Source organism: Lemur catta, chromosome 20 (assembly GCF_020740605.2).
Source record: "Lemur catta isolate mLemCat1 chromosome 20, mLemCat1.pri, whole genome shotgun sequence".
NCBI classification, from domain to species: domain Eukaryota; kingdom Metazoa; phylum Chordata; class Mammalia; order Primates; family Lemuridae; genus Lemur; species Lemur catta.
Genome location: NC_059147.1, coordinates 34814841 through 34840194, shown reverse-complemented (window position 1 = coordinate 34840194; position 25354 = coordinate 34814841). Strand labels below are relative to the sequence as shown.

At 52.1% G+C, this 25354-nt stretch overlaps 1 protein-coding gene across 1 annotated transcript; it reads left to right on the top strand.

The window, feature by feature from the left end:
* The first annotated feature begins 1065 nt into the window (after nt 1-1065).
* On the top strand, nt 1066-15956 carry PRDM7 (PR/SET domain 7). The gene is made up of 14 exons (XM_045533319.1): nt 1066-1083; nt 1209-1652; nt 1930-1999; nt 3274-3349; nt 3449-3887; nt 4111-4234; nt 4565-4672; nt 6161-6210; nt 8270-8426; nt 9150-9251; nt 9465-9736; nt 10113-10180; nt 11590-11783; nt 14186-15956. Exons 1-14 carry the CDS (start codon nt 1066-1068, stop codon nt 15892-15894), a joined length of 3831 nt encoding a protein of 1276 aa, XP_045389275.1. The 3' UTR covers nt 15895-15956.
* Nucleotides 15957-25354: the final 9398 nt, after the last annotated feature.

Here is a 25354-nt window from a genome sequence, read left to right as displayed (position 1 = left end):
GTCCCATGTCCCATTTGATCACATTGCAATGGGACACATTATAGAATTTGGGTTGCATTTTAATAATAACTTTCATTGCTCTTTATTGGCCACTGACACTGTGCTAGGAGATTTACAGACAGGACATCCATGATGTGAGAGGGAAGTGCTGTCAGTGCCCACAGACGAGTTATCAGAGGCTCCGAGCAGGTGAATAGGGCTTACCCAAGATCCCACAGCCAGTGGGGCTGTGACTGGGACGCGGACTCAGGTCTGCCCACGGCAGAACCCACGCCTTCCCCCAGAAGGCACTGCCTCCCCCCCCCCCACGGGGCCCCTAAAAGCTCCAATCGCTTCATCTTCCTTCTGCAGACCTGGGACCCCAGAACTCCAGAACAAGTCAACCTGCTCACTCTTCTCAGGTGAGGTCCCCTTTTGGAGGAAAAAACCTCAGACCCTCTCAGTCAAAGCTGAACTCTTCTGCCTCCTGCCCCGTGACCCCCTGGCAGGCCTAGATCTCGCAGGTTCTTTGTGGCCCTGAGATTTGCCAACTCATTCACTAGTTCAACCTTGAGCCCTTTGCCGGGGCCGTTAAAAATAGTGCTAGAGGTCCAAGTAGTGGGAGATACCAGCTTGCCTGCAGTTGGCTGTGTGAACCTGGTCACAGGTGTAACGTCCCAGCTTCCAGGGCGACCTGTACGTGAGTGGAGACGTGAAGAGACCGTCGCCGTCGGCCGCTGTGGAGGTTACACAGGGTCTGACGGGTCGGGAGCTCCGTGCCGGCTCCGTGCTGGGTCCTCACGGAGAACCAAGTCTTCCACAGAAAGGGCAACCTCGGGAAATCAGAGTTTAGGGGGCACCACAGTGGTGTGTGCGGGGAGAGGAGGCATCAGGCCCAGCCTGGAGCTCCAGGGACTTCGTGGAAAAGGGAATATCAGACACTCCCCGGGGGACGGAGTGAGCACCCAGCACAGGGGTCCTCAAAGTGCTCTCACCGATCCCGTGGTTATTGCCAGGCCACCCCATTTACCGTCCGGTCGCCAAAAAACCCCCGAGTGCCCCTCCAGGCAGGCCCCGGGCCGGACGATGCGGGGACCAGGGAGGGTGGATCAAGGGATCCTGCACAGCCCTCCTCCATCCCTGCCTCCCGTGCTGAGACGGCTCCTCGGGCCCCAACACGCGTTTGCTGAGCAACTCTGAGAACCAAGCGCAGGCTCTGTTCTCCGAAGCTCGGAACAAGGCGGCGGCACAGCGGCCTCCAGCGGGCCGCGCCCCGCTCAGGGCGCCGGCGCCTCAAGGGCACAGCCCCTTCCCCACACGCAGACCCGGCTCCCCGGGAACCCCGCTCCCCCGTCCCACCCGCGAACTCGCCCGGGGACCCTGGGAGCCGCTGCTCCTCCCGGGGTTGCCGGGGGCCGGGGACACAGGGCGCGCGGACACGTCCCGCCCGGGAGGAGCGGTCTCGACTCCGGCCGCCGCGGGAGGAAGTGCCGGGACGGGGCTGCGGTGAAACCACATCCCCCACGGTGACCCCGAATGCTTATGACACTGCACCACGCGATGAAGATCTTTTGTCAGCGGATCGTCCGCTGAGCCCGCCCAATCTCAGAGGACACGGCCCGTGGCGGGACCCCGGCAGCCCCAGCCGCTCATTCACAAATGCCAGGGTCCGGGTAAAACAAAGCCCGGAAAACCGCGACACTGCGCCTGCGCGCTGGCGGCTTCTTGACTGACACACGCGCGGGACTCAGAGCAGCCAATCCCCGCGGGCTGGAGCGGGGCCCTCCTCAAGGGCGGGAAAAACTCGGTCCCGCCCCGACCGCCCTAGCCCAGAACCGGGTTGCGCCGGTGACTGACAGGCGCGGCTGGGCGGCTTTAGCACCTCCCGACGGTCGATTGGCGACGCCGCGTCGGTCGCAACGCTGACTGGCAGCTTGTGTGTACCGACAGAGCACGGCGGACCGGTACCCCGGCCTCACGTCGCACCTCCTGAGGGGCCCCGACACGGCGTCTGCCCAGGGTGGGCGGCGTGGGGTGGGCCGGGGACACTGACCGGCGCCCCGGGCCCTCCGCTGGGCGGCGCGAGACTCTCGCAGACCCTCAGCCAGACCTGGAAATGGCGGCCTGGGAGACCCCACATCCCCGCAGCCTCGTAGGCTCCGGATTCTCTCAACCTCCAGAGACCCCAACTCCTTCCACCTAGAGCGACCGTAAATCCCCTCAGCATGAGACCCCCGGGAACACCAAATCCCCCAGTGCCTAGATCGCCAAATGCCCTGACCCTGAAGAGCCGCCATTCCTCTCGGCCTGAGGCACCCAGACCCCTGAGCCTGAGAGACTTCCAATATCTCACCCACGCAGACACCAAAGTTCCCCAACCTCACAGACCCTGAGTTTCCTCAGCCTAGAAACTTTTTTTTTTGAGACAGAGTCTCGCTCGGTCGCCCGGGCTCGAGTGAGTGCCATGGCGTCAGCCTCGCTCACGGCAGCCTCAGACTCCTGGGCTCAAGCGATCCTCCTGCCTCGGCCTCCCGAGTAGCTGGGACGACAGGCGTGCGCCACCACGCCCGGCTAATTTTCTATATATTTTCAGTTGTCCAGCTAATTTCTTTCTATTTTTAGTAGAGACGGGGTCTCGCTCTCGCTCAGGCTGGTCTCGAACTCCTGAGCTCGAGCGATCCTCCCGCCTCGGCCTCCCCGAGTGCTAGGATTACAGGCGTGAGCCACCGCGCCCGGCCCCTAGAAACTCTCAATCCCTTCACCTTCAAAGACTCCAGATAGCCTCAGTGTTGGAGAAACTAACGCCCCTCAACGAGACTCCGAATCTCCTAAACCTAAGAGATCACAAATCTCCTCAGCCTTAAAGATCCTAAATCCCCTGAGCCTGATGAACCTCAAAGCCCCTCAACCTGAGCCTGAAAGACCCCAAAATCTTGTCCTGAGAAACCAAAAATCCTATCAGCCTGAGGGACCCCCAAATCCCCTGAACCTGAGAAGCCCCAAATTCCTCAGTCTGAAACATCTCGAATTCCCTCGGCCTGAGCAACCCCAAATCTCATCGGCTTTGGACACCCCAAATCCCTTCAGCCTAAGAGATACCCGCCCCTCAGAGATCCAGACTGCTTTACTCCCAGATTTTTCCAGAATCCCCAGTTGGAGATCCCCAGATGCCTTCTGTGAGAAATGTTCATTTTCTCTCACTGGAACGGAACCCTGCTCGTCAGTCTGACCCGAATCCCGGCAGGCAGGGGTCCGCAAGGTGTCCTTGGGCCTCCTCTGGCCCTCACACCTCAGGACTCCCCTCCAACACCCTCAGCCACAACCCTCCAGATCCCGTTGCCATCTTTCCTCAGATGAGCCAAGCTGCAGGGTAAAGAGACAAAATCCAGCTCCCATCAGTGGGTCTGTCACGACTGGCAGAGACCATCCCCTCCCATCCCCACCCCCAGACCTGCTCGGCATCCTCTAGTCCTTGCCGGGGTCCCCGCATCTTCCTGTTCCGGATCCCCCAGCCCAACAGAGACGACAGTCTGGTTCTGGGCAGTGGTCTGGGCTGCCACCGCCTCTCAGCACCTTCTCCTTCCGCAGGAGCCTTGGCCTCGGAGCTCCAAGGCCCTTCCCAAACTCAGAGTTGGACCGGACCTGCCCGGCAGTCCAGCCCCATGAGCCCCAACAAGTCCCCGGAGGAAAGCCCAGAGGTAGACACAGGGGGAACAGGGTGGAAGCCCACGCTGGGAACGGAGGGCGGGGACAGGAAAGTCAGGCTTCAAGCGGAGTCTTGGGAAGGACAGGGAAGAGGACCCAGTGACAAGGAGCTGGTCTCTGGAAGTCTGCAGAGTCCTGGCCTGCACCCCTGGGCAACCCCGTCGCAATGTGCATGGGATGGGGGCATTGGTCCTGTGCAGGATGTAGGAGGGAGAAGGACACAAGCCTCAGCAGCTGCTGTCTGTGGAGGAGAACTAGGAAAATGCTCAGTTAAACAGGGCATGATCTGGGGGGAGGGGAAATCTTTACCCTTATTTCACAGAGACCACGCGGAGGCCCCAAACGACACCCTGCACACAGGTGGAGGAAAAGGCCCGGCTTGATGTGTGCTAGTAAACCACTGATGGAATCTGTTACTTTCTCTAGGACAAAGATGCTTTCAAAGACATTTCCATATACTTCTCCAAGGAAGAATGGGCAGAGATGGGAGACTGGGAGAAAATCCGCTATAGGAATGTGAAAAGGAACTATAATGCGCTGATTACTATAGGTAACAGGGAATGCTGGGTGCAGACCAACCTGGGAAACATAAAACACATTTTCAATCCCTATATTATTTTAGCTTTCTCTTAGGTGGCAGCATCTGCCCACAGTTCCCTTCTGGATGGAGGCAAATCTGGAGGGAAATTTTCCTTTGTGTCAGTGTGCGAGGCTGAGTGGCAATACTGGCCGCACAGAGGTCACATCTCGACCTTGTACGAGACTCTCCCAGCCCTACAGACTGAGCTACGCTGGTTTTATGGTGCTTTGCACTACTACTGTCCTTTGTTCCTCCTCTCAGCTGTTCCCTTTTAGGACAAAGATTTTTGCTTCTTTTCAGGGCTCAGAGCCCCCCGACCAGCTTTCATGTGTCACCGAAGGCAGGCCATCAAACACCAGGTGGATGACACCGAGGATTCCGATGAAGAATGGACACCTAGGCAACAAGGTGAGGAGCCAGAGGATTTTAGAGGTGACCTCCTGAAACCAGCCTGGGTTTAGGTCTCAGCTACATCTCAGGAGTTAACAAAGGAAACAGAGTATTCCCTCAAAAACTGAAATGTTCAACAAACAAGATGCAAAACAGTGTATACAGTAAGAGGCTATTCATATAAAGTTTTTAAATGTGTAAAATAATTATATGTCATTTAAAAATACAATAAGTAGTCAATGTATAAAATCTGAATGTGAATATCAAATTCAGAACAGTTATCATCACAACAGGAGGAGGAAGGGCTGGAAGGTGGCTTCACTGTGGCTTGGTTGGTTTTTTGTTTGTTTTAATTTTTGTTTAGAATTTTGAAACTTAAAAAAAAACATTTGAAGCAGTTGTAGCAAAATATTGAGATTGGACTGAATGAAGATGGATAGATAGGTTTTCCAGTATCATTTTCAGTATCATACAGGCGCACTGGCTCACCTCTGTAATTCCAGAACTTTGTGAGGCCAAGATGGGAGGATCGCTTGAGGGCAGGAGTTCAAGACCAGACTGGGCTGTTGTGAGACCCTGTCTCTACAAAACAATAAGAAAAGTCAGCCAGGTTGTTGTGGTGTGCGCCTGCAGTACCAGCTACTCAGGAGGCTGATGCAGGAGAATTGCTTGAGCCCAGGGGCTCCAGGCTGCAGTGAACTATGATCTAGTCACTGTAGTCCAGCCCGGACGACAGACTGAGACCCTGTCTCTTAAAAAATTAAATAAATAAATAAAAATTGTCATTCTTTTTTTAAATAAAGATTGTTTTTGCTAAACATTGTTAATTAGCCAAAGGACAATTAATTCAACTTTAAGCTGTAAATCCACTAAAAGCTTTCTAACACTAATCTCATAATCAGTTATCAAATGTCTTAGAAAAAGAAATAATTAACTATTAGGATACATAATTTATTTATGTATATTTAATCCTACTATATGATCCTCATACCCCAAAATGAATCTGATTCTTTGTCCTGACTCTGGGAGAAGGTTTGAGAGAACTATTTAGTGGCCCTGATCTTTCCCACATGTCACTGACCAGAGGCAGCACCAGGTAAATAAGACGATGTGCAAGTCATTATAAAATGCAAGTGAGAAGCTCATTTCCTCTTCTACTGCTTGGACAGGAGAGTTTAGAAGAGGGAGGATTTAATAAAGCTTTTAATAAAGCTTTCATTAATTATCAATTCATTTTTAAAAATAAATATAATAAATATCTTATGAGCACAGGATGAAGCAGAGATGAAGTTTTGTCTATTTTTAAAAAATATTTTAAGAAAATTAGCAATGCCTCCAATAGCAGCATAGGTCTTGATGACACTTCAGGGAACATTTTCAAATCACCCTGGGATAATACTTGAAATTATCACTCTCTAGTTCAGAATTCTCTGTTTCTGATAAGAATCTCCAGAGTTTGGAAACATTTACCAACCAAACCACTGATTTACTACCATCACCTTTTAGTCAAACGTCCTTGGCTGGCCTTCGGAGTGGAACAGAGTAAACGCCAGAAGGTGAGTATCTCCTGAACCGTATTGACATGAAAGTCTTCCTCAGGGATCCAAACACAGGTGACAGAAGGAGAATGTGCAGTGTCCTAGGAACTGCTGCCCTCCTTTCCTGATCTCTTCAGCATGGCGTCTGAGACCAGCATCATTTTAAGAGTTAATAAGCACAGTAACAATAATCGCTACCACCGTTTTATTTCTGCAGTATTTCAGACTTTATTTTAAGCATTTTGCATGAATAAACTTACTTAAGCCTTACAACAACCCTATAAGGTAGGTCCTAAAACTATAACCATTTTAGAGATGAGGAAACTGAGGTACGAAAGTGTTCAATTACATGCCTGAGATCACATTTAGTGTTGGTGCAGCCTAATCCAAAACTCCTTCTCTAAAGCACTCACGAGCTCATTAAAACTTTCATAGTTTTGTAAAGTTTATTCTGTCTTATTCATACATCCTTCATCTGACCGATTTTTCAACCTCAGTTTTTCTCTGTTCTGGCAAAGGGAGAGATGCACTAAGACACTGCAAGGGAGGCTACAAATACACAGTTTGTATGGTGGATGGTCCCTGGTAAGAAGGAGATAGGGTCGCTACCCTCTTAAGGGACTCATTCTGATAAGAGAAACCAACTTCCATCCCTGAGGAGCTTCAGGTTTGAAGATTGACAAACAACAAATAAGAAAATAACTTAAAGGCCGGGTGCGGTGGCTCACTCCTGTAATCCTAGCACTCTGGGAGGCCAAGGCGGGCGGATTGTTTGAGCTCAGGAGTTCAAGACCAGCCTGAGCAAGAGCGAGATCCCGTCTCTACTAAAAAAATAGAAAGGAATTAGCTGGACAACTAAAAATATACAGAAAAAATTAGCCGGGCATGGTGGCTCATGCCTGTAGTCCCAGCTACTCGGGAGGCTGAGGCAGGAGGATCGCTTGAGCCCAGGAGTTTGAGGTTGCTGTGAGCGAGGCTGACGCCACGGCACTCTAGCCTGGGCAACAGAGTGAGATTCGGTCTCAAAAAAAAAAAAAAAAATAACTTAGGACTTCATGTAGGCAACACACAATTCAGTAGAAATGTACCTTCTGGAACTGATTCCAAATGCTCATTCCTGTAGGAGGAAGTAATGGCTCCTTCCTCCGGGCTCTATTTAGGCCACTCTCATGCTGTTTGGAGTCATTGGTTTGACCTGCTACCTTTACATTATGAGCTCTTTGAGAGCCTCCTGAGTATTTTCTTGATGAGTGATTCCAAATTTACAAATTAAACGAGTAACAGGGTCAAGGAATGCTGAAGATAAAATCTTTTGAGTTAGATTTCAACTGTAGAGAAGATTGAGGAGGGAAACTGGTATCAGGACTAGGAGTATCAGGACTAGGAAATTATTATTCATACTGTTCAATAGCTCACAAAGCACTTTGGCAAACATTATTATGTTTGATATTCACTATGACATTAAAAATTAGCATGTATGCCAATTTACAGATCAGGAAACTGAAGAGAATTAGCTAATGACATACTCTTATTCAATCAGAATTGGTACAGAAACCAATCAATCTAATTCCAAAGTCAAATATTCTTTCCAGGACATGGAATTTTGCAACTTGTAGCACCACTTTCTTAGTTGTCTGGATACATTTTGCCAACTATTTCTCTGTCTCTTCCCAACCTCGTCTTTCCAGATGTGTTTTGGCCTCTGTGCTTTCCCACATTTCCCCTCCATCAGGTGTGCACCAGCATATAGAAGACCCTCTTTTTTCTCTGTAAGCCCTTACCCATCCTTCCACAGATCTCGTGGATCCCCAGCTGGACTTCCTAAGTTTCCTCCCCACTTTGCCTTCACTTATATGGAAAAACTTGAGAGAAAGTTGAAGGGAAAGGGCCTTATAGGTTCTAGGCCTGGATTCACTACCCACGTAGGCCCTCCCTTTTCCTCTAGTATTCAGACACCCCAGGTATTTCTAAGGGTTGCTGAAGCATTAACTAAAGTCATGCATGTGAAAACACACACTGCAAGCCCTAAAGAACTGAAGAAATACATGTCTTTTAACCTATGACTCTCACATTAAAGGGAATGCCCAGGGTGCCGTTAAGTGATGAATCTAATTTGAAGGAATTGTCAGGAGCAGCAAATTTACTGAACACAAGTGGTTCAGAGCAGCCCCAGAAACCAGTGTCCCCTCCCGGAGCAGCAAGTACCTCTGGACAGCACTCGAGACGAAAATTAGGTAAGAGAAAATAATTTGGGGACTTTAGTCTCTCTAGGTGGTCTAGAAAGCTTGATGAGTGAGTATGGTCTAGATATGTGCGGTGGACTCCGGACAGGCCTGGGCTTAAGCTGCACTGAGCTGTGGGAGCAGAAGCTGGATGCAGTACTGAACAGCATGTAAGAACATTAACTCTGAAATCACACACTTGGGTTATAATCTACACAGAAGCACTGGGGCCTTGGGCAAATCTTAAAAATTCTCTGACCTCCTGAATGCTACTCTGTAAAATGAAGATAAGGATACATAAGCTCATGTATTGCTTGAAAGCACTAAATTAAATATAAAAGAATTGAAACGTGCAAGGTGTCCAGCAAGTCCATCTCTGATAATAGAGACCATGCCTCCTTAGCGCCCAGGCCTTTGCTCAATGCCTGCCACGTCATAGCCCTCAACAAATACTTTCTGAATGAATGAACACATGAATGAACTGCTTCGTAAGTGGAAAGGTTGGGAGGTTAATGGGATAATGGGAACAGCGAGAAACTAAAACTGAATGAGGCATCTATAGTCAGTATGGGTGTGGAGTCTTAGTCTCTCGGAACTAGGTGTTGGGGGTGGGGGTGGGACCAGAGTATACAGAACAGCTGATAATCTGACGGCAGGAGACTTCTCATCTTCTGATGAAACAGGGATGAACACCCCAGACTCCCAACTTCATTCACCTACTTTTCTCCACCTTAGAACTCAGGAGAAAGGAGACTGAAGTAAGGATGTATAGCCTGCGAGAAAGAAAGGGCCATGCATACAAAGAGGTCAGCGAGCCTCAGGATGACGACTACCTTTGTAAGTGACCCTTCGGCCCGCTCACATAGAAGGCTGCTATGTCCCGATACAATAATTTTATCTCATCATTTGACCCCCAAATCATTCCTTTACTCTAGTGACTGGGAGTACAGGACTGAGGCTAAATGATGTGAGTGCTGGGCTCTTTCTGAAGCTCTTTATGTCAAGAATGTGCACGATTCCTTTCCTAATTCCTGCTGCTCTTGCCTCCAGATTGTGAGAAGTGTCAGAACTTCTTCATTGACAGCTGTGCTGCTCACGGGCCCCCTACATTTGTGAAGGACAGTGTGGTGGACAAGGGGCATCCCAACCGCTCGACCCTCAGCCTGCCCCCGGGACTGAAAATCAGACCATCGGGCATCCCTCAGGCGGGGCTTGGAGTATGGAACGAGGCATCCGAACTGCCACTGGGTCTGCACTTCGGCCCGTATGAGGGCCAGGTCACAGAAGACGAAGAGGCAGCCCACAGTGGATACTCCTGGCTGGTGAGAGGGGCCTACCTTTTCCCCCCGTTCTGGCTGCCCACCTCCCTTCTGTGCGTTTGTTGGGAGGGCACTTTCTACCCTGGAAGGAGATGGACAGAGATGACGTGGTTAGCTCTGTGTACTCAGTGGTCTTTGCATGAACGTGGAACTCCTGTTTAAAGATCGGAGGGTAAGTGGGAGCACAGTGGTACAAAGACAAAGAGGTGCATCCTCCCTTGTGGGACCCCCGTTCTGATGGGATGCATCGACTCAGACGTGTAGATGATGGCTAAGGAGTGAGCCGCGCAGGCTCAGCGGGCACTGACGACAATAGAGTAAAAGAAGTCTTTTGATTATTACCCCTGAACAGCCTTTAACTTAGTTTTCTGAAACCCAGATCACCAAGGGGAGAAACTGCTACGAGTATGTGGATGGAAAAGATGATGCTTGTGCCAACTGGATGAGGTGAGGCCAACAGTTCTCTGGGTCTGACCTGTCTCTCACAAGCCTAGATTCTTTCCTTGCCATCATGCCTCCCGCAGTGGCTTTACATCCCCTGCTCCTACTTTTCTCCATACGATGCTCTTTCATATCATGAACATTTAGAAAAAAAGAGATAAAAATACAAGTACTATAATTTATTTTTCATCAAAACATAAATCTCCATGTTAGACAAAACTGAGGCACCAGGATAAACCTTGAGGAGCCTAGATTCCTTGGGGACGCTGAATTCACATTTTAATTTATCTAATCCACATGTATTAAGCACTCACTGTGTTCCAGTTTAGAAAATGAAGTTCATGACTTGAACAGATCATACAACCCATGTCCTTTTGGAGGATGTATTGCAGACAGACATGAAACATTTACTTATAGGAATATTTAACTATAATTTTCCTATTTTCCAAGAAGCACACAGTGCCAAACAGCCTAAAACAAAGGACTTCTAATCTGTGAGGGCAGGAAATTAAAACTGGGTCCTGCAGTCTGAGAAGTGAGCTACAGGGTGGTCCCGGGCCTCTGTGCTGCTCTCACGGTATCAGCCGATGCAGAACACCCATAGACAATTACTGTTCTGTGGGATTCTGCTAAGACAAAGAGACCTCTAAGTTTCTATGGAATCCTGAGTAAACTGTGGAGATGGGAGGAAGGCCTCTCTAAACGAGGTGGCCTTGGGCTGAGCATGGAAAGGTGTGTGCTGATCTAGAAGCAGAGTACGTGATCAAGCACCAAGTCCTGTGGTAGAATTAGCGTAGAGTTTGGAGAAGCTGGAGGTCACCGTGTTTTACGGCCAATGGAGGTGGAGGTAAGTCCGGAATTGGGCTTTGAAAAGTAGTTAATTAGGCAAGAGGGGGAAGGACTTCTAATCTGTGAGGGCAGGAAATTAAAACTGGGTCCTGCAGCCTGAGAAGTGAGCTACAGGGTGGTCCCGGGCCTCTGTGCTGCTCCTCCCTGTCCTCTAGGGAGGAAAGGGAAGGAAGGCTTCTCCTTGGGAATGCTCATGGCTCAGCTCTGACTGTTATTGTACTGTATTTTAATTTTTAATTTTAGTTAATTATAGTTAAATATTCCTATAAGTAAATGTTTCCTGTCTGTCTGCAATACATCCTCCAAAAGGACATGGGTTGTATGATCTGTTCAAGTCATGAACTTCATTTTCTGCCTCATTCTGGGCAGGATGAGCACTGTAAGCAGGACCTAGAGACAGGAATTCATAGAACACCGTGAAAGAGCTCAGGTGTGAGCAGGAGGTGGTGGGGAGTGGGCGGCACCGGAGCTTAGAGGCCTTGACCACCGGGGACAAGCCAGACGTGCATCTGGCAGGTGGTGGAAACTCATGGCCTGTTTTCTTTCCCTCTGCCTGCTCAACTCAGGTATGTGAACTGTGCCCGGGATGAGGAGGAGCAGAACCTGGTGGCCTTCCAGTACCACCGGCAGATCTTCTATCGGACCTGCCGGGTCATCAGGCCGGGCTGTGAACTGCTGGTCTGGTACGGGGATGAGTACGGCCGGGAGCTGGGCATCAAGTGGGGCAGCAGGTGGAAGGAAGAGCTCGCCGCAGGGCAAGGTGGGTGCCACAGGGACCCTCTAAGGAGGAAAGGGAAGGAAGGCTTCTCCTTGGGAATGCTCATGGCTCAGCTCTGACTGTTATTGTACTGTATTTTAATTTTTAATTTTTTTAGAGACAGGGCCTCACTCTGTCCCCCAGGCTGGAGTGCAGTGGCACAGCCACAGCTCACTGCAGCCTCGAACTCCTGGCCTCAAGAGATCCTCTTGCCTCGGCCTCCCAAAGTGCTGGGACTACAGGTGTGTGCCACCACACCTGGCCTGGTTCAACTCTTGAGTAGAGTAAAATGCAGTCAAAAGTCAGTGAAGGCCGGGCGCGGTGGCTCACGCCTGTAATCCTAGCACTCTGGGAGGCTGAGGCGGGCGGATTGCTCGAGGTCAGGAGTTCGAGACCAGCCTGAGCAAGAGTGAGACCCCCGTCTCTACTAAAAATAGAAAGAAATTATCTGGCCAACTAAAATATATATATAGAAAAAAAATTAGCCGGGCATGGTGGCGCATGCCTGTAGTCCCAGCTACTCGGGAGGCTGAGGCAGTAGGATCACTTAAGCCCAGGAGTTTGAGGTTGCTGTGAGCTAGGCTGACGCCACAGCACTCACTCTAGCCCAGGCCACACAGCGAGACTCTGTCTCAAAAAAAAAAAAGTTAGTGAAATTTCCTATCAGGTGCTTCTGAAATTACAGATTCGTGTCATATGCCTTTGACTCCTAGGAACAATTTTTATATTTTTAAATTTTTGCAGGATTTCATATTGTAAGTACTTCAGGCACAAAATTTATAATAGCATATAGTGCTAAAAGATTTGAAGGTAAAAAAAAAAATTCTCTCACCTACCAGTTCTCTCAACAAGGTAGTTTCTTGTGGCACTTTTAGTTCTTTTTAATTTCTTCCATATTTCTAAACAATATGCATATGTTATTATTCATTCACTCATCATCTCAATTAGTTGTCACATGAATTCTTATGCTGTGCCAGACAGTGTTCCAGGAAATGAAAATACAGCTTGAACACAAGACTCACAATACCTGCTCTTAGGCAGCTGACAGGTGGATGAGGGAGACAGGCAGCCACGTCCGTGATTAGTGCTTGGAAACAACTAATCCCGGAACAGCGCCTGGGGTCAGTGTGACCAAAGGGTGGGGTGTAACAGGGGACGGTCAGGGAAGGTTTCTCGCCTGGGGGAGCATCTGAGCAGTGCAAATACCAGCGGGCAAAGGATTCCGGGCAGAGGGAGGGGCTGGCGCAATGGCCCTAAGGCAGGAACGAGTCCTGGTGCCTGACCACTCAGGGGAAGGAAGCAGAGAGGGTGAGAACCAAGGGCAGAGAGACACACCAAAGCCAGAAACACAGGGCCTGTGGTTCATGCCAAGACACGGGATTTTCCGGAGTGAGATGGAGACAACTGTGGAGTTTTCAGTTCTCTGTGCAGTTCTCTGCTCTGTGATGATGCTTTGGTTAATTTTCAAAAAATAGACCACAGTGGAGAACCCCCTCTGAGGCTCCTCCAGTCTCCAGGTGGGTGGGATTAAGGTGGGGGTCTGGGAGGTAAGAAGTCTGATTAGAGATAGGTTTTGAAACAGAACTTGCTATTCTGTTTGAAAAGGGCTAAGACTGAATGAAATAAGGCGAGCATGAATCCTTGGTGTGCGGCCTGAGGAAGGACATATTTTCATTTTGTGATTTGTGGGAATCCATGACCTAGTTGGGGCAGCAGGACCCAGAGTCCTTTAGTCAACGAGACCCGGATGACTCTGTGTTGTCCAGCCTGAGTCCCACTGCTTGACGGAGACCCGGGCACGTGAGAGTCCTCAATCACACGTGTCTTTCGGAACAGGGAGACTCAAATTCAGACCTACTCACATAAGCTCTCTTCAACCACGACCCGACACTGCCTTCCACATTCACGAGTCCCAGGCTGAGTGGCTCCTGACTTAATAGGTCCCTTCCCCTCACAGGAAAAGTCACTGACGATGATCCCACGTAAGTCATCAAGAGTGTTATTTCTCGGTAGAATAAAACAGCTGCAGACACTGTGTCAGGAAAAGGGATCAGTGTGAAGGAAGGGAGGGTGTGGCAGAGGGGTCAGGGGAGGTTTGACGTGACTTGGAAGACACCTGTAAATTCCAGCTGTGTCAGACGTGAAGCTGCATCTGCTGCTGCTTGTGGGTCCCTAGTCTGGCTGATAGGTAGAGAAGGCACGTGGCCTAGGCATTCTGGGTTTTAAAGAAGGCGTAGTGAATAAAAATGCAATGGAAAAATGGACTACAAAGGTCCATCAGACACTCAGGTGGGAGACAGCTTGCGTTGTTAACACGTAGAAGAATAATCTTACCAACAACAAAGCAGATGGCCCAGACAGCCTTGTTTACGTCTATTATGACCTAAAACTTCCTCTCTCAGCAGAACCAAAGCCAGAGATCCATCCATGTCCCTCATGCTCTCTGGCCTTCTCCAGTCAGAAATTCCTCAGTCAACATGTAAAACACACCCACTCCTCTCAGATCTCTCCAAGAACATCTGGAAGAAAACACCTCCGGCCAGAGAATCCCTGCCCAGGGGAGCAGAATCAGGAGCAGCAACACTCTGATCCACACAGCTGCAATGACAAAGCCAGAGATCAAGAAGTCAAAGAAAGGTCGAAACCCTCTCATAAAAAGACAGAGGAGAGGAGAATTTCAAGGGCATTTTCCAGCCCACCCAAAGGAAGAATGGGGAGCTGTAGGGAGGGTAAAAGAATAATGGAGGAAGAGCCGGGAACAGGCCAGAATGTGGGTCCAGGGGACACAGACAAATTATGTGTAGCAGGAGGAATCTCAAGAATTCCAAGAGTCAAGTATGGAGACTGTGGGCAAAGGTTCAGTGATAAGTCAAATGTCATCAGACACCAGAGGACACACACAGGGGAGAAGCCCTGTGTCTGCAGGGAGTATGGGCGAGGCTTTAGCCAAAAGTCAGACCTATGCAAACACCAGAGGACACACACAGGGGAGAAGCCCTATGTCTGCAGGGAGTGTGGGCGAGGCTTTAGCCAAAAGTCACACCTCCTCATACACCAGAGGACACACACAGGAGAGAAGCCCTGTGTCTGCAGGGAGTGTGGGCGAGGCTTTGGCCGTAAGTCACACCTCCTCATACACCAGAGGACACACACAGGAGAGAAGCCCTATGTCTGCAGGGAGTGTGGGCGAGGCTTTAGCCAAAAGTCACACCTCCTCATACACCAGAGGACACACACAGGAGAGAAGCCCTATGTCTGCAGGGAGTGTGGGCGAGGCTTTGGCCGTAAGTCACACCTCCTCATACACCAGAGGACACACACAGGGGAGAAGCCCTATGTCTGCAGGGAGTGTGGGCGAGGCTTTAGCCAAAAGTCACACCTCCTCATACACCAGAGGACACACACAGGAGAGAAGCCCTATGTCTGCAGGGAGTGTGGGCGAGGCTTTGGCCGTAAGTCACACCTCCTCATACACCAGAGGACACACACAGGGGAGAAGCCCTATGTCTGCAGGGAGTGTGGGCGAGGCTTTAGCCAAAAGTCAGACCTATGCAAACACCAGAGGACACACACAGGGGAGAAGCCCTATGTCTGCAGGGAGTGTGGGCGAGGCTTTGGCCGTAAGTCACACCTCCTCATACACCAGAGGACACACACAGGGGAGAAGCCCTATGTCTGCAGGGAGTGTGGGCGAGGCTTTAGCCAAAAGTCACACCTCCTCATACACCAGAGGACACACACAGGGGAGAAGCCCTATGTCTGCAGGGAGTGTGGGCGAGGCTTTAGCCAAAAGTCAGACCTATGCAAACACCAGAGGACACACACAGGGGAGAAGCCCTATGTCTGCAGGGAGTGTGGGCGAGGCTTTAGCCAAAAGTCAGACCTATGCAAACACCAGAGGACACACACAGGGGAGAAGCCCTATGTCTGCAGGGAGTGTGGGCGAGGCTTTAGCTGTAAGTCAAGCCTCCTCAGGCACCAGAGGACACACACAGGGGAGAAGCCCTGTGTCTGCAGGGAGTGTGGGCGAGGCTTTGGCCGTAAGTCACACCTCCTCATACACCAGAGGACACACACAGGGGAGAAGCCCTGTGGTTGCAAGAAGGGTGAATAAGTCATTGGTAGTAAAACTACATCTCAACAGCCACAGGAGGGCAAATGTGGCCACCACACACCTTCCCACCCCAGCTCTGAGGGGGCTTCTGAGGAAGTCTACTGAGCCCTTACATTTCCCAAGAGTATAAAGAGAGCAGAAATAACTGATTAAACAAATCCTCTACTTTCGTGACTAGAGATGAGGAATAAAAACATTGGGGGTGTGGTTCCTTACGTTTTCAGGGGGTGTTGACTTGTGGTTCTTTTCCACATTGATCCCCTCCATGGTTGGTTTTTGGGTTGTTGTTTTTTTTCTTTTGCCTCCTGTTCTAATAAATTTTTTCTCCATGCAAATCTGAAGCCCAAGCATGTACCTCATTCCCCTCTTATCACTGAAGGCAGATGAGTCCAGGAGCCCCACAAAGAACTCCTACTCTCAGCTCTGGTCTCCACAGAATTCAGCCCCTGGAAAGGCATAAGCCTGGAGTCCACCTGCCCAAATTATTGGAGAATCACTTCCTGGGCCCCAGGAGAGAAGTCTAGGATTTGAGGCAGAGTTGGGTCAGGGAAAAGAATTCCCTGGTTTTCTGGGAAGTGTGGCCTCTTCTCCTGAGGGGCTCTGCCCTTGGCTCCTGGGTCATCTCCTGGTTTCCTCCAAGCTCTGTAGCCTCCGAAGTGAAAGCCAGACAAGGACGTGTGTGTGCATGTGTACGTACATGTGTGCTATGTCTTGTGCATGGCTGTGTCCTACATACGTGTATGTATGTGTGGGGAGTTGCCAGGGCATATGTGCGTGTGTGCCTGCACGTGTGTGCGTGTACTTGTGTGCATGTCCACTCGCCAATCACAGAAGGAATGCCCAGCCCCCTTCCTCCAGGGGAATCCTAGATCCTCACCCTCCTTCTGTAGGGAAACAAAGACGTAAAAGAAAACACCCTTCTCGTTTAAAACTAAGATTATGAAAAGAAATAAACTGATGGTTTATTTCCTATTAAAATCCACAGTCTGTGCCAGACCAAGCCAAGCTCAGGGAGGGCAGAGGGACCCCTGCTCCTGGAGCGGATTAGGAGTCAGGCCTCCCTTCCCCACGCCAGCAGAAGCAGCACTAACACATGCTGAAGTTTCCCTTGAAAGCAAACGCAGAGCAGGAGGCAGCACAGTGAAGCGGGCAGATGCCCCGGACATTTGGGCCATTGACTTTGCTGCCCAGAGAGGACAAGCTCAGCCTTTGATTTCGGATCTGGTGCTCATTCCTGAGGTGAGAACAGGGCTCTCAGAACAAAATGTCCCTGGAGCCTGGAGACTCAGAAGAGGGGAGGTGGGGTGCTCAAAAGAGAATCAGCCCCCCCTCCAGCCTCTGCTGACTGTGGCGTTCACACCCACACCTCTGTGGCCTTTCAGCTGAACCGTGCAAGTGCCACCGCTACTCTCCTTGGCTCCTTCACTGATCCAAGCCCATAGTTCTCCACTGTCCCTCCTCATCTCCACAGCAACCTTCCGAATGCTGATGTGGTCAGCCAGGGGGATTAGGAGAAAAAGATGCTGTCTTTAGTACACGGACAGCCAGTGTGTTCGTTTCCCAGGGCTGCCATAACCAAGTACTGCAAATTAGGTGACTTAAAACAGAGATGTATCATCTCACAGTTCCAAAATCAAGGTGTTGGCAGGGTCATGCACCCTCTGAAACCTGTTAAGGGAGGGCGTTTCCTTGCGTCTTCCAGCGTCTGGTGGTTTGCTGGCATCTTTGGTGTTCCTTGGCTTGCAGTGTTAAAGAAAATACAGCACAGGCAAGCGGGAATTTATAGCTGGGGGGCAACACCGGTAAGGTGCACATTCCAGACCATCTTCACCTGTTAGGAATGTAGGATCTGGAGCCTGAGACTAAACCCCAGCTCTGGCACTTCACAGTGTAGCCCTGGTTGTGGGACTTCTTCCCCCTGGGCCTCAGTTTCCCTTTGCTGTTAACATATGTGCAGTACTTAGAACAATGTGTGGTTCTGGGTGCCCCTTAGCTACTGCTATCTGATGTGATGCCAAGTACCTGGGGTGGCACAGACTCTCAGGCCACGCCCCTCTGAGCGAGACCAGGGCTCCGCGCTAGACCCAAACAGAGCTTTGACTCTGCTGAGTGGATCTCATTTGGGACCCCAGCTCCTTTTCCACACCGGAGAAGGGAGAGAGGAAAGGGCTGGAGGAAGCAAATGCGCATCGGGAGAGTGACACAGAAACTGCACACGTCACTTCTCACGGGGCCCAGGCTTGAGGGTCTGGGGAGGCGTCACATGCACAGCAGGGCAGCACCCGGGGAGGTGGATACAGAGTCTGTTTTGAGCATTAGAGAAGACCTGAGGAGGGCTGGGAGTCGTGGAACTGGGGTGGTTTTACACAGGCTGGAGGAAGTACTGCCTTCTCAGACTCCCCAGGGACCGGGGTGTGACACACCGTACACACCCACAACAGCCGGTGTGTGATAAAGGGCCACTGCCTGGGGTATGATCCACACTGTCCTCGGTAGCAGGGCTTCAGCAACGTCAACGTCCACAGCCCTCCAAAGCCAGCCCCCTCCGTCCTCCTTGCTGCCACAATGCTTGTGCAGCTTTTGTCTCCCGCTGTGTCTTCACATGGGAGCGCTGTGGAGATGGTGAGCACAGTGACAGACCAGAATGACAAGCCCAAATTCACCCCTGGCAACAGAAGAGAAGCCAGACTCTGTAAAATATTTTTTTTTTCTGAGACAGAGTCTGACTCTGTTGCCCGGGCTAGAGTGCCGTGGTGTCAGCCTCGCTCACAGCAACCTCAAACTCCTGGGCTCAGGTGATCCTCCTGCCTCAGCCTCCCGAGTAGCTGGGACTACAGGCATGCGCCACCATGCCCAGCTAATTTTTTCTATATATATTTTTAGCTGTCCAGATCATTTCTTTCTATTTTTAGTAGAGACGGGATCTCGCTCTTGCTCAGGCTGGTCTTGAACTCCTGAGCTCAAACAATCCGCCCACCTCAGCCTCTCAGAGTGCTGGGATTACAGGCGTGAGCCACCGTACCTGGCAGTAAAATAATTTTAAGAGGTTTATTCTGAGCCAAATTTGAGGACCCTGGCCCAGAGCCACGCCCAAGAAGCCTTGAGCAAGTGGACTCTTGGTGGCTGGGTCACAGTTTGGTTTTATACATTTCAGGGAGACAGGGGTTACAGGTAAAGTCATAAATCAACACATGGAAGGCACACATTGCCTTGGCCCAAAAAGGTGGGGCATATCAAAGCGGGGGCTCACAGGTCATAGGTGGGTTTAAGGATTCTTTAATTCACAGTTGGCTGAAAGAATAACACTTTGGCTGAAAGACCAGGAGTCAGCAGAAAGAAATGCTCGAGTTAAAATAACTTCTATCTTTCATGCGATGCTATACTGGAATCAGGTTGGGAAGCAAACCACACTGCATTGGGTTAACAAAACCTGTTTCATGAGATGTGATCATTTTTAGGCTTGACTCACCAGGCCCCCTTAGAAAGAAAATTTTGGGCAAAAGAAAAAATCAGAGTTCAGTCCTCATCCTGGAGGTCTTTGGGGGGGTATGTGATGGAAGGAGCCACCCAGGCTAACAACTAGGACCATGGGCAGTCTTAGTGATGCGGAGCAGAAAAGCAGGGAAATTATGAAGATTCTGTAAATACTGGAGGAGATTTCATCATGAATCAGCACCTGGAGGTCAGAAGCAGCTGCAAAGGCCTTTTGGGTTTCAAGCAGCAGATACCCTCAGCCTTGCCCAAGCAAGCAGGGGGTGGGGAGGGCCAAGGCCGGCAGGATTCCAGAGATGGGCCAGGGGGCCGTGGAGCGAGAGGGTCCTTCTGGGCCCAGGGTTGCAGGTCTGCACACCCACCCCTGCCCCCTCAGGTGAGCCCCCGGCTGCTGCCCTCCTGGCTCTCCGCACCTGCTCCTTCCTCGTCCCCTTGGACCCCTCCCCCCGTGCCTGTTGTCACTCCCAGCTTCTCCCTACACAACCTTCTCTTCCCTTTCTCCCAATTCATTCTCCTGAAAACAAGGGTTTGAGGAGACTACTGATTCAGGGGCCAACCCCAGTTCCAGTCAGCTTTCATGGGATGCTCGCAAACGGTGCTCACGGTCGCCCTCCAGCTGCTGCTGCAGCTTCTCCAGAGCACACTGGCCTCATCATGGACAACAGGTCCCGCAAACCGTGGATCCAGACCTGACATGTGGGGGAGGAATGTCGAGGCCCTAATTGTCTGAGGACGAAAATAAAATGGAAGCCGGGTGTGGTGGATCCCGCCTGCAGTCCCAGCTCCTCGGGAGGCCGAGGCAGGAGGATTGCTCGAGCCGGGAGTTTGAGGCTGCAGTGCACTGTGATGAGGCCACTGCACTCCTGCTTGGGCATCTCAAAAAAAAAAAAAAAGGGGGGGAAATTACAGGATGTTTCATAGGAAAAGGACATTCTGATGGGATGTTCTTTCCCTCTCTCCTGGCAGTAGGGCCATGAAGCCTTTCTGCCTCCCCTTTCTTTTCTCTGCTTTGTCCACACAACCAACCACCGTTTCGCCAGCCAGCACCAGCATCTCCTACTCACCCACACAAGGGGTATATTTTGGGATCTCTCAGGGGAGCAAACAGACAAAACTTTCAGCCACTTGATTCTAGCAACCAGAACAAGATGAACCAGGACCTTTTGAAAACAGCAAGGTGGGTGAGAGCTCTGAGGCAGTGGGGGCTTCCCGGACTGACAGGCTCAGCCTCGCGCCTCACAGCTGAGATCCCTGAGTACCATCTGCCCTGGGTGAGGAAGGAGGTGAGCAGCACACTCCTTACACAGTCACCAACCCTGGGTTTTTTGGTTTTTGGTTATTTGGACAGGGTCTCACCCTGTCACCCAGGCTGGAATGCAGTGATGTGATTGTAGCTCCCTGCAGCCTCCAACTCCTGGGCTCAGTCGATCCTCCTGCCTCAGGCTCCCAAAGTGCTGGGATTACAGTCGTCAGCCATCACCCCCAGCCACCATCCCTGGTTTGACAGTTTCTCAGCTTAGGGCTTTCTACTGAGATGGTGCTCCTGGCCCTGATCTTTGTCTCAGAATGACCAAGGAGAAGTCAAAATATGGCCACAATGTTGTCCCAAATCCCCAGAGAAAGTGCTGCCTGATGAACAGTGTGTCTCCCAGAAAAGTACTAATGTGGGATGTTTTCAGAGATCTAACCCGGGCACAGATGTCTTCATTCAGGTGCCCCCAAAGCAGTCACTGGGACAAGAATTTGTGGGGAGCCTGGGAGTGCTGGAGAGGAGTCAGGCAGGGGAGAGCCTCAAGTGCAGGTCACATGCTGGGGCTCAGGCCCCCAGGGACCCTCTATACCAGGCAGGCAAGAAGCTGCCACGGTCTCCAGTGTGGGCCAAGGGGCCCAGAACCCTCCACTACAGATGGGACAGCGCACGAGTCCCCTCTCCATTGACAAGCCTACGATGAAACTATCAACAAGAAAGAGAGGCCGGGCATGGTGGCTCACGCCTGTAATCCCAGCACTCTGGCAGGCCGAGGCGGGTGGATCGCTCAAGGTCCGGAGTTCGAGACCAGCCTCAGCAAGAGCAAGACCCCATCTCTACTAAAAATAGAAAGAAATTATCTGGCCAACTAAAAATATATATAGAAAAAATTAGCTGGGCGTGGTGACGCATGCCTGTAGTCCCAGCTACTTGGGAGGCTGAGGCAGTAGGATCGCTTAAGCTCAGGAATTTGAGGTTGCTGTGAGCTAGGCTGACGCCACGGCAATCACTCTAGCCCAGGCAACAAAATGAGACTCTGCCTCAAAAACAAACAAAAAAACAAAAAAATACTCCAGCAGTGTTTCTGCCAATGTGATAACTTGATAAAGTGATTATCCAATACCAAGCACTAGTGGAATAGTCCTTGCACTAAAGATTTCAGTCTGTCCCCAAGCGGAGCTCAGGACTCCTCCCCCAGACCTCCGAATCTATAAGAAATCAAGTATAAGGGACAGGCTTTTAGGAGGCTACAGTGATTCCCTGACTGTGGAAACAGCTTGCTCCACAGCTTTCCAAGTGAGTTAATGATTAACCCACCTCAATCTCCACCAGGCTTCTCAGCTGGGTCTCTTCTTAGCCAGAAATACACTGTTTTAGTTGTAAAATCCAGGTGGCAAGTTCAAGTTATAGAAGAATTGGCATTTCTTTTTTTGATCCTGATGTCCTGTGTTGCATATTCGTGGACAAAGATCTAAGTGTTTTACCCCAGTGCCATTTTCAGCCAGAATAAACCACAATTCCCTCTCGGGCAACATTGGCTCTGCCCGTATGTTAAAAGCCAGTATTTGCTCTGCTGTTGGTGTGTGTAACTGTCAGCTACCCACACAAGTTTCTTACGGTAGAACTCAGCCTGACTTAAAATACTGACTAGACATTTAAACCAAAAGTATGATCCAGGTTGGGTGCGGTGGCTCACGCCTGTAATCCCAGCACTTTGGGAGGCTGAGGTGGGAGGATTGCTTGAGGCCAAGAGTTCAAGAACCCGTCCATACAAAACTTTTTTTAAATTACCCAGGTGTGGTGGCCCATGCCTATAGTCCCAGCTACTTGGGAGGCTGAAGCAGGAGGATTGTTTAAGCCCAGGAGTTTAAGACTGCAGTGAGCTACAATGATGCCACTGCACTCCAGCCTGGGCGACAGAGCGAGACTGTGTCTTTTAAAAAAAAAGAAGTATAACTCATGCTTGATGCTTGGTACTTGACCCCAGGAAGGAAATGGTTATTTTGACGTTGACTTCAGTGACTAATTGGTGGGACGTACGACTGTGCCCAGAGCTTCCACCAGCCAGAGGAGAACCCAGCTGCACCTGGTTGCTAGAGCCATGGGCCAATTTGGTCAGTTTTCTCCTGTGTGAACTCACTTCTGCAGTCCTGATTAGTGGCTTAAAAGTCACTCTGAGACTCCCAGACTGCAGGTTGAATGAACTTTCTCACTGCCACTGTTAAGACATGCTGGGCTACCTCCACACCTTCGGCCCATTTCTAGGCCTCATCTGGTGCTTGTTTGGGGATGTTTGGGTAAATGACCTGGGTGGAAAAGGTAGTTTCTACAAACATCAACACAGCTGACTGATACTTCGGCCTCCTCAGTTTGACCATGGCTAGCGGAATAAACCTTTAGATACCGAGAGAAGTAAATAGAACCTAAGTTTTAAAATTTTTTAGTAAAGCCCCAGTGTCCCAAGTCTTGCTGGTTGAGGGCGTGGTAAGTGCACAGGGATCCCTGACACAGCCAGTTCAGAAGGGTCACTGCAGCCTACAGAGGTGACCTCAAGTGCCACTGATCAGCCAGGAGCAAGTCACCACTAGGTCTTTACCAAGGCCTGGGAGCTGCGGGAGCTCCGTGCTCACCATGTGACCTGCAGTCAGCAAGGGGACTCGCGGCCCTTCGGCTAAGAGGGAAGGCCGCCCTGCTTCCCGCTGGGGCAGTGGGCACTTCTGCCCAAGGTCCCCTGGCAGCTCTGCCTACGGGCTGTGAGGCTGCACCTCCTGAGAGTGCCCAACGGAGCACCTGCGACCCAGGAGGGAGTGGCGGCTCAGGCTGTGGTGGCTCAGGCTGTGGTGGCAGCAAGGTCCCTGGGTTGACCTCTGACACCGTGGTGGCGAGACTTTCTTAGTGGGAGGTGTTGTGAATGGAAGTCTCTATCCCTGTGGATTCTACAGGCACAAACCACCCCGTGTGTGGGAAGGAACGACCTCAGCAGGTCAGCAGAGGAGGGTTCCCCATCATCACACACCTGGCACTGTGTGAGTCGGGGACTGTCCTTAAACCACCTGTGCCAGACTCCTGCTCCCACGAAAATAAGACGCTTCGTGGGAGGCTTGCTGCTGCTGCCCTTCCTGGGCCGACCTTGCAACGCCTGACTTACCCTCTGCGGGTGCTGGGCTGGGGCAGATGCCCAGGGCAAGATTAGGAGGGCGGATTAGCCTGAGCCCCAGGTTCTTTGTGCAATGAATTCGGGACACAGCACATCTCTCCGCCTCGGTCCCCACCTCCGGTTTTCCTCCCACGAGGTACCGATGTTGCTGTGAGTTGTGGTTGTGAAATTGCCCAATTGCCCCGCAGTTGATTATAAAAACGTTAGGCACAATTCATTTTTATCAAACTCGTTTCTGTTTACGCATTATAAATCCAGGTGGGATCATGCGACAGAAGGGCCCCAGGTGACAGCATGCCCCCGCCCCAAGTCTCCTTCAAACGGGGGACTGCCCTATTGCTGAGGCCTCCGTGCTACGCTGTTCAGAAACACCAGGGAACCTGAGCCCCGAGTTCCACCTCAGACCTGCGGCCCTGGGCCCGGGACTCTGCACGTGGCGCCCAGGTCCCGACAGCCTGGCCGGCCCGTTTCCTGTTCGCCCTGCGGTTTCCAATCGCATTTTCTCGTCCCCTTTGCATCAGGGGTGGGCCGGGAGGGGGCTCCCCGTGCCGTGTCCCGGGACGAAGGCGCACACCCGTCCACGGTGCGGAACCCGTGTCGCCCGCGTGAGCCAAGTCTGTTGGGTTCTCAGGGACACGCGGAGCCCGGTGCGACACGGTCCCCGCCAGCCAGGGCCATCTACCGAGCGCTTCGCGCCCCAAGGCGCGATGCAGCACGTCGCCTTCGCTCTCGCCGCCTACAGCAGCCTCGGGAGGTCACCTTGCGGCGTCCTCGGAGAGACCCCTGCGGCGGGGCGGTCTCTGCCACTCAGCACCGCAGCCAGGAGTGTGCGCGGGGGTGACTCGCGGTCCCCCGCGTCCCTCCCGCATTCCCCCAGCGGGGAGATGCCGAGCGCACGACCACGGCGGTGTGTCCAGCGGGGCCTCAGGACGCCGCGACACGGGGCGCGGGCGCGGCCGTCCGGGATGGGTTTGCCCCGTAGCGCCGGGGGGGGGGGGGGGGGGGGGGAAGCTCCGAGCCCGTCTCGGTCAGGAGCGCCCCTCCCTCTCTGCCCTGCCCCGCCCCCTCACTCTGCGTTCTGCCCCCCCGCCCTGCCCCGCCCCCCGCGGCCCTCCCGTCCCTCTCCGTTCTGCACCCCCCAGCCCCTCCCCCCGCCCCTCCCTCTCTGTTCTGCCCCCCCAGCCCCGCCCCCCGCGGCCCTCCCCCTCCCTCTCCGTTCTGCACCCCCCAGCCCCGCCCCCCGCCCCTCCCTCTCCGTTCTGCCCCCCCAGCCCCGCCCCCCGCGGCCCTCCCCCTCCCTCTGCGTTCTGCTCCCCCCACCCCCCGGCCCCGAGACTCACCCGCAGCCGCTGCGTCCCTCCCCCTCTACCTCCCTTCTGCGCCCCCTGCCCCGCCCCTGCCCCGCCCCCCAGGCCGGCCCCGCCCCGCCCCCATCTCCGCTCTGCCCCCGCCCTCACCTGCGGGCCCGCGCGGGGCGGGGCGCGGGATGACGAAGCGCGGACCCGCCCCCCGCTCGGCCGGTGCGTCGCCCCGCGGCCGCGATGGGGACCGGCCCGGCGCGC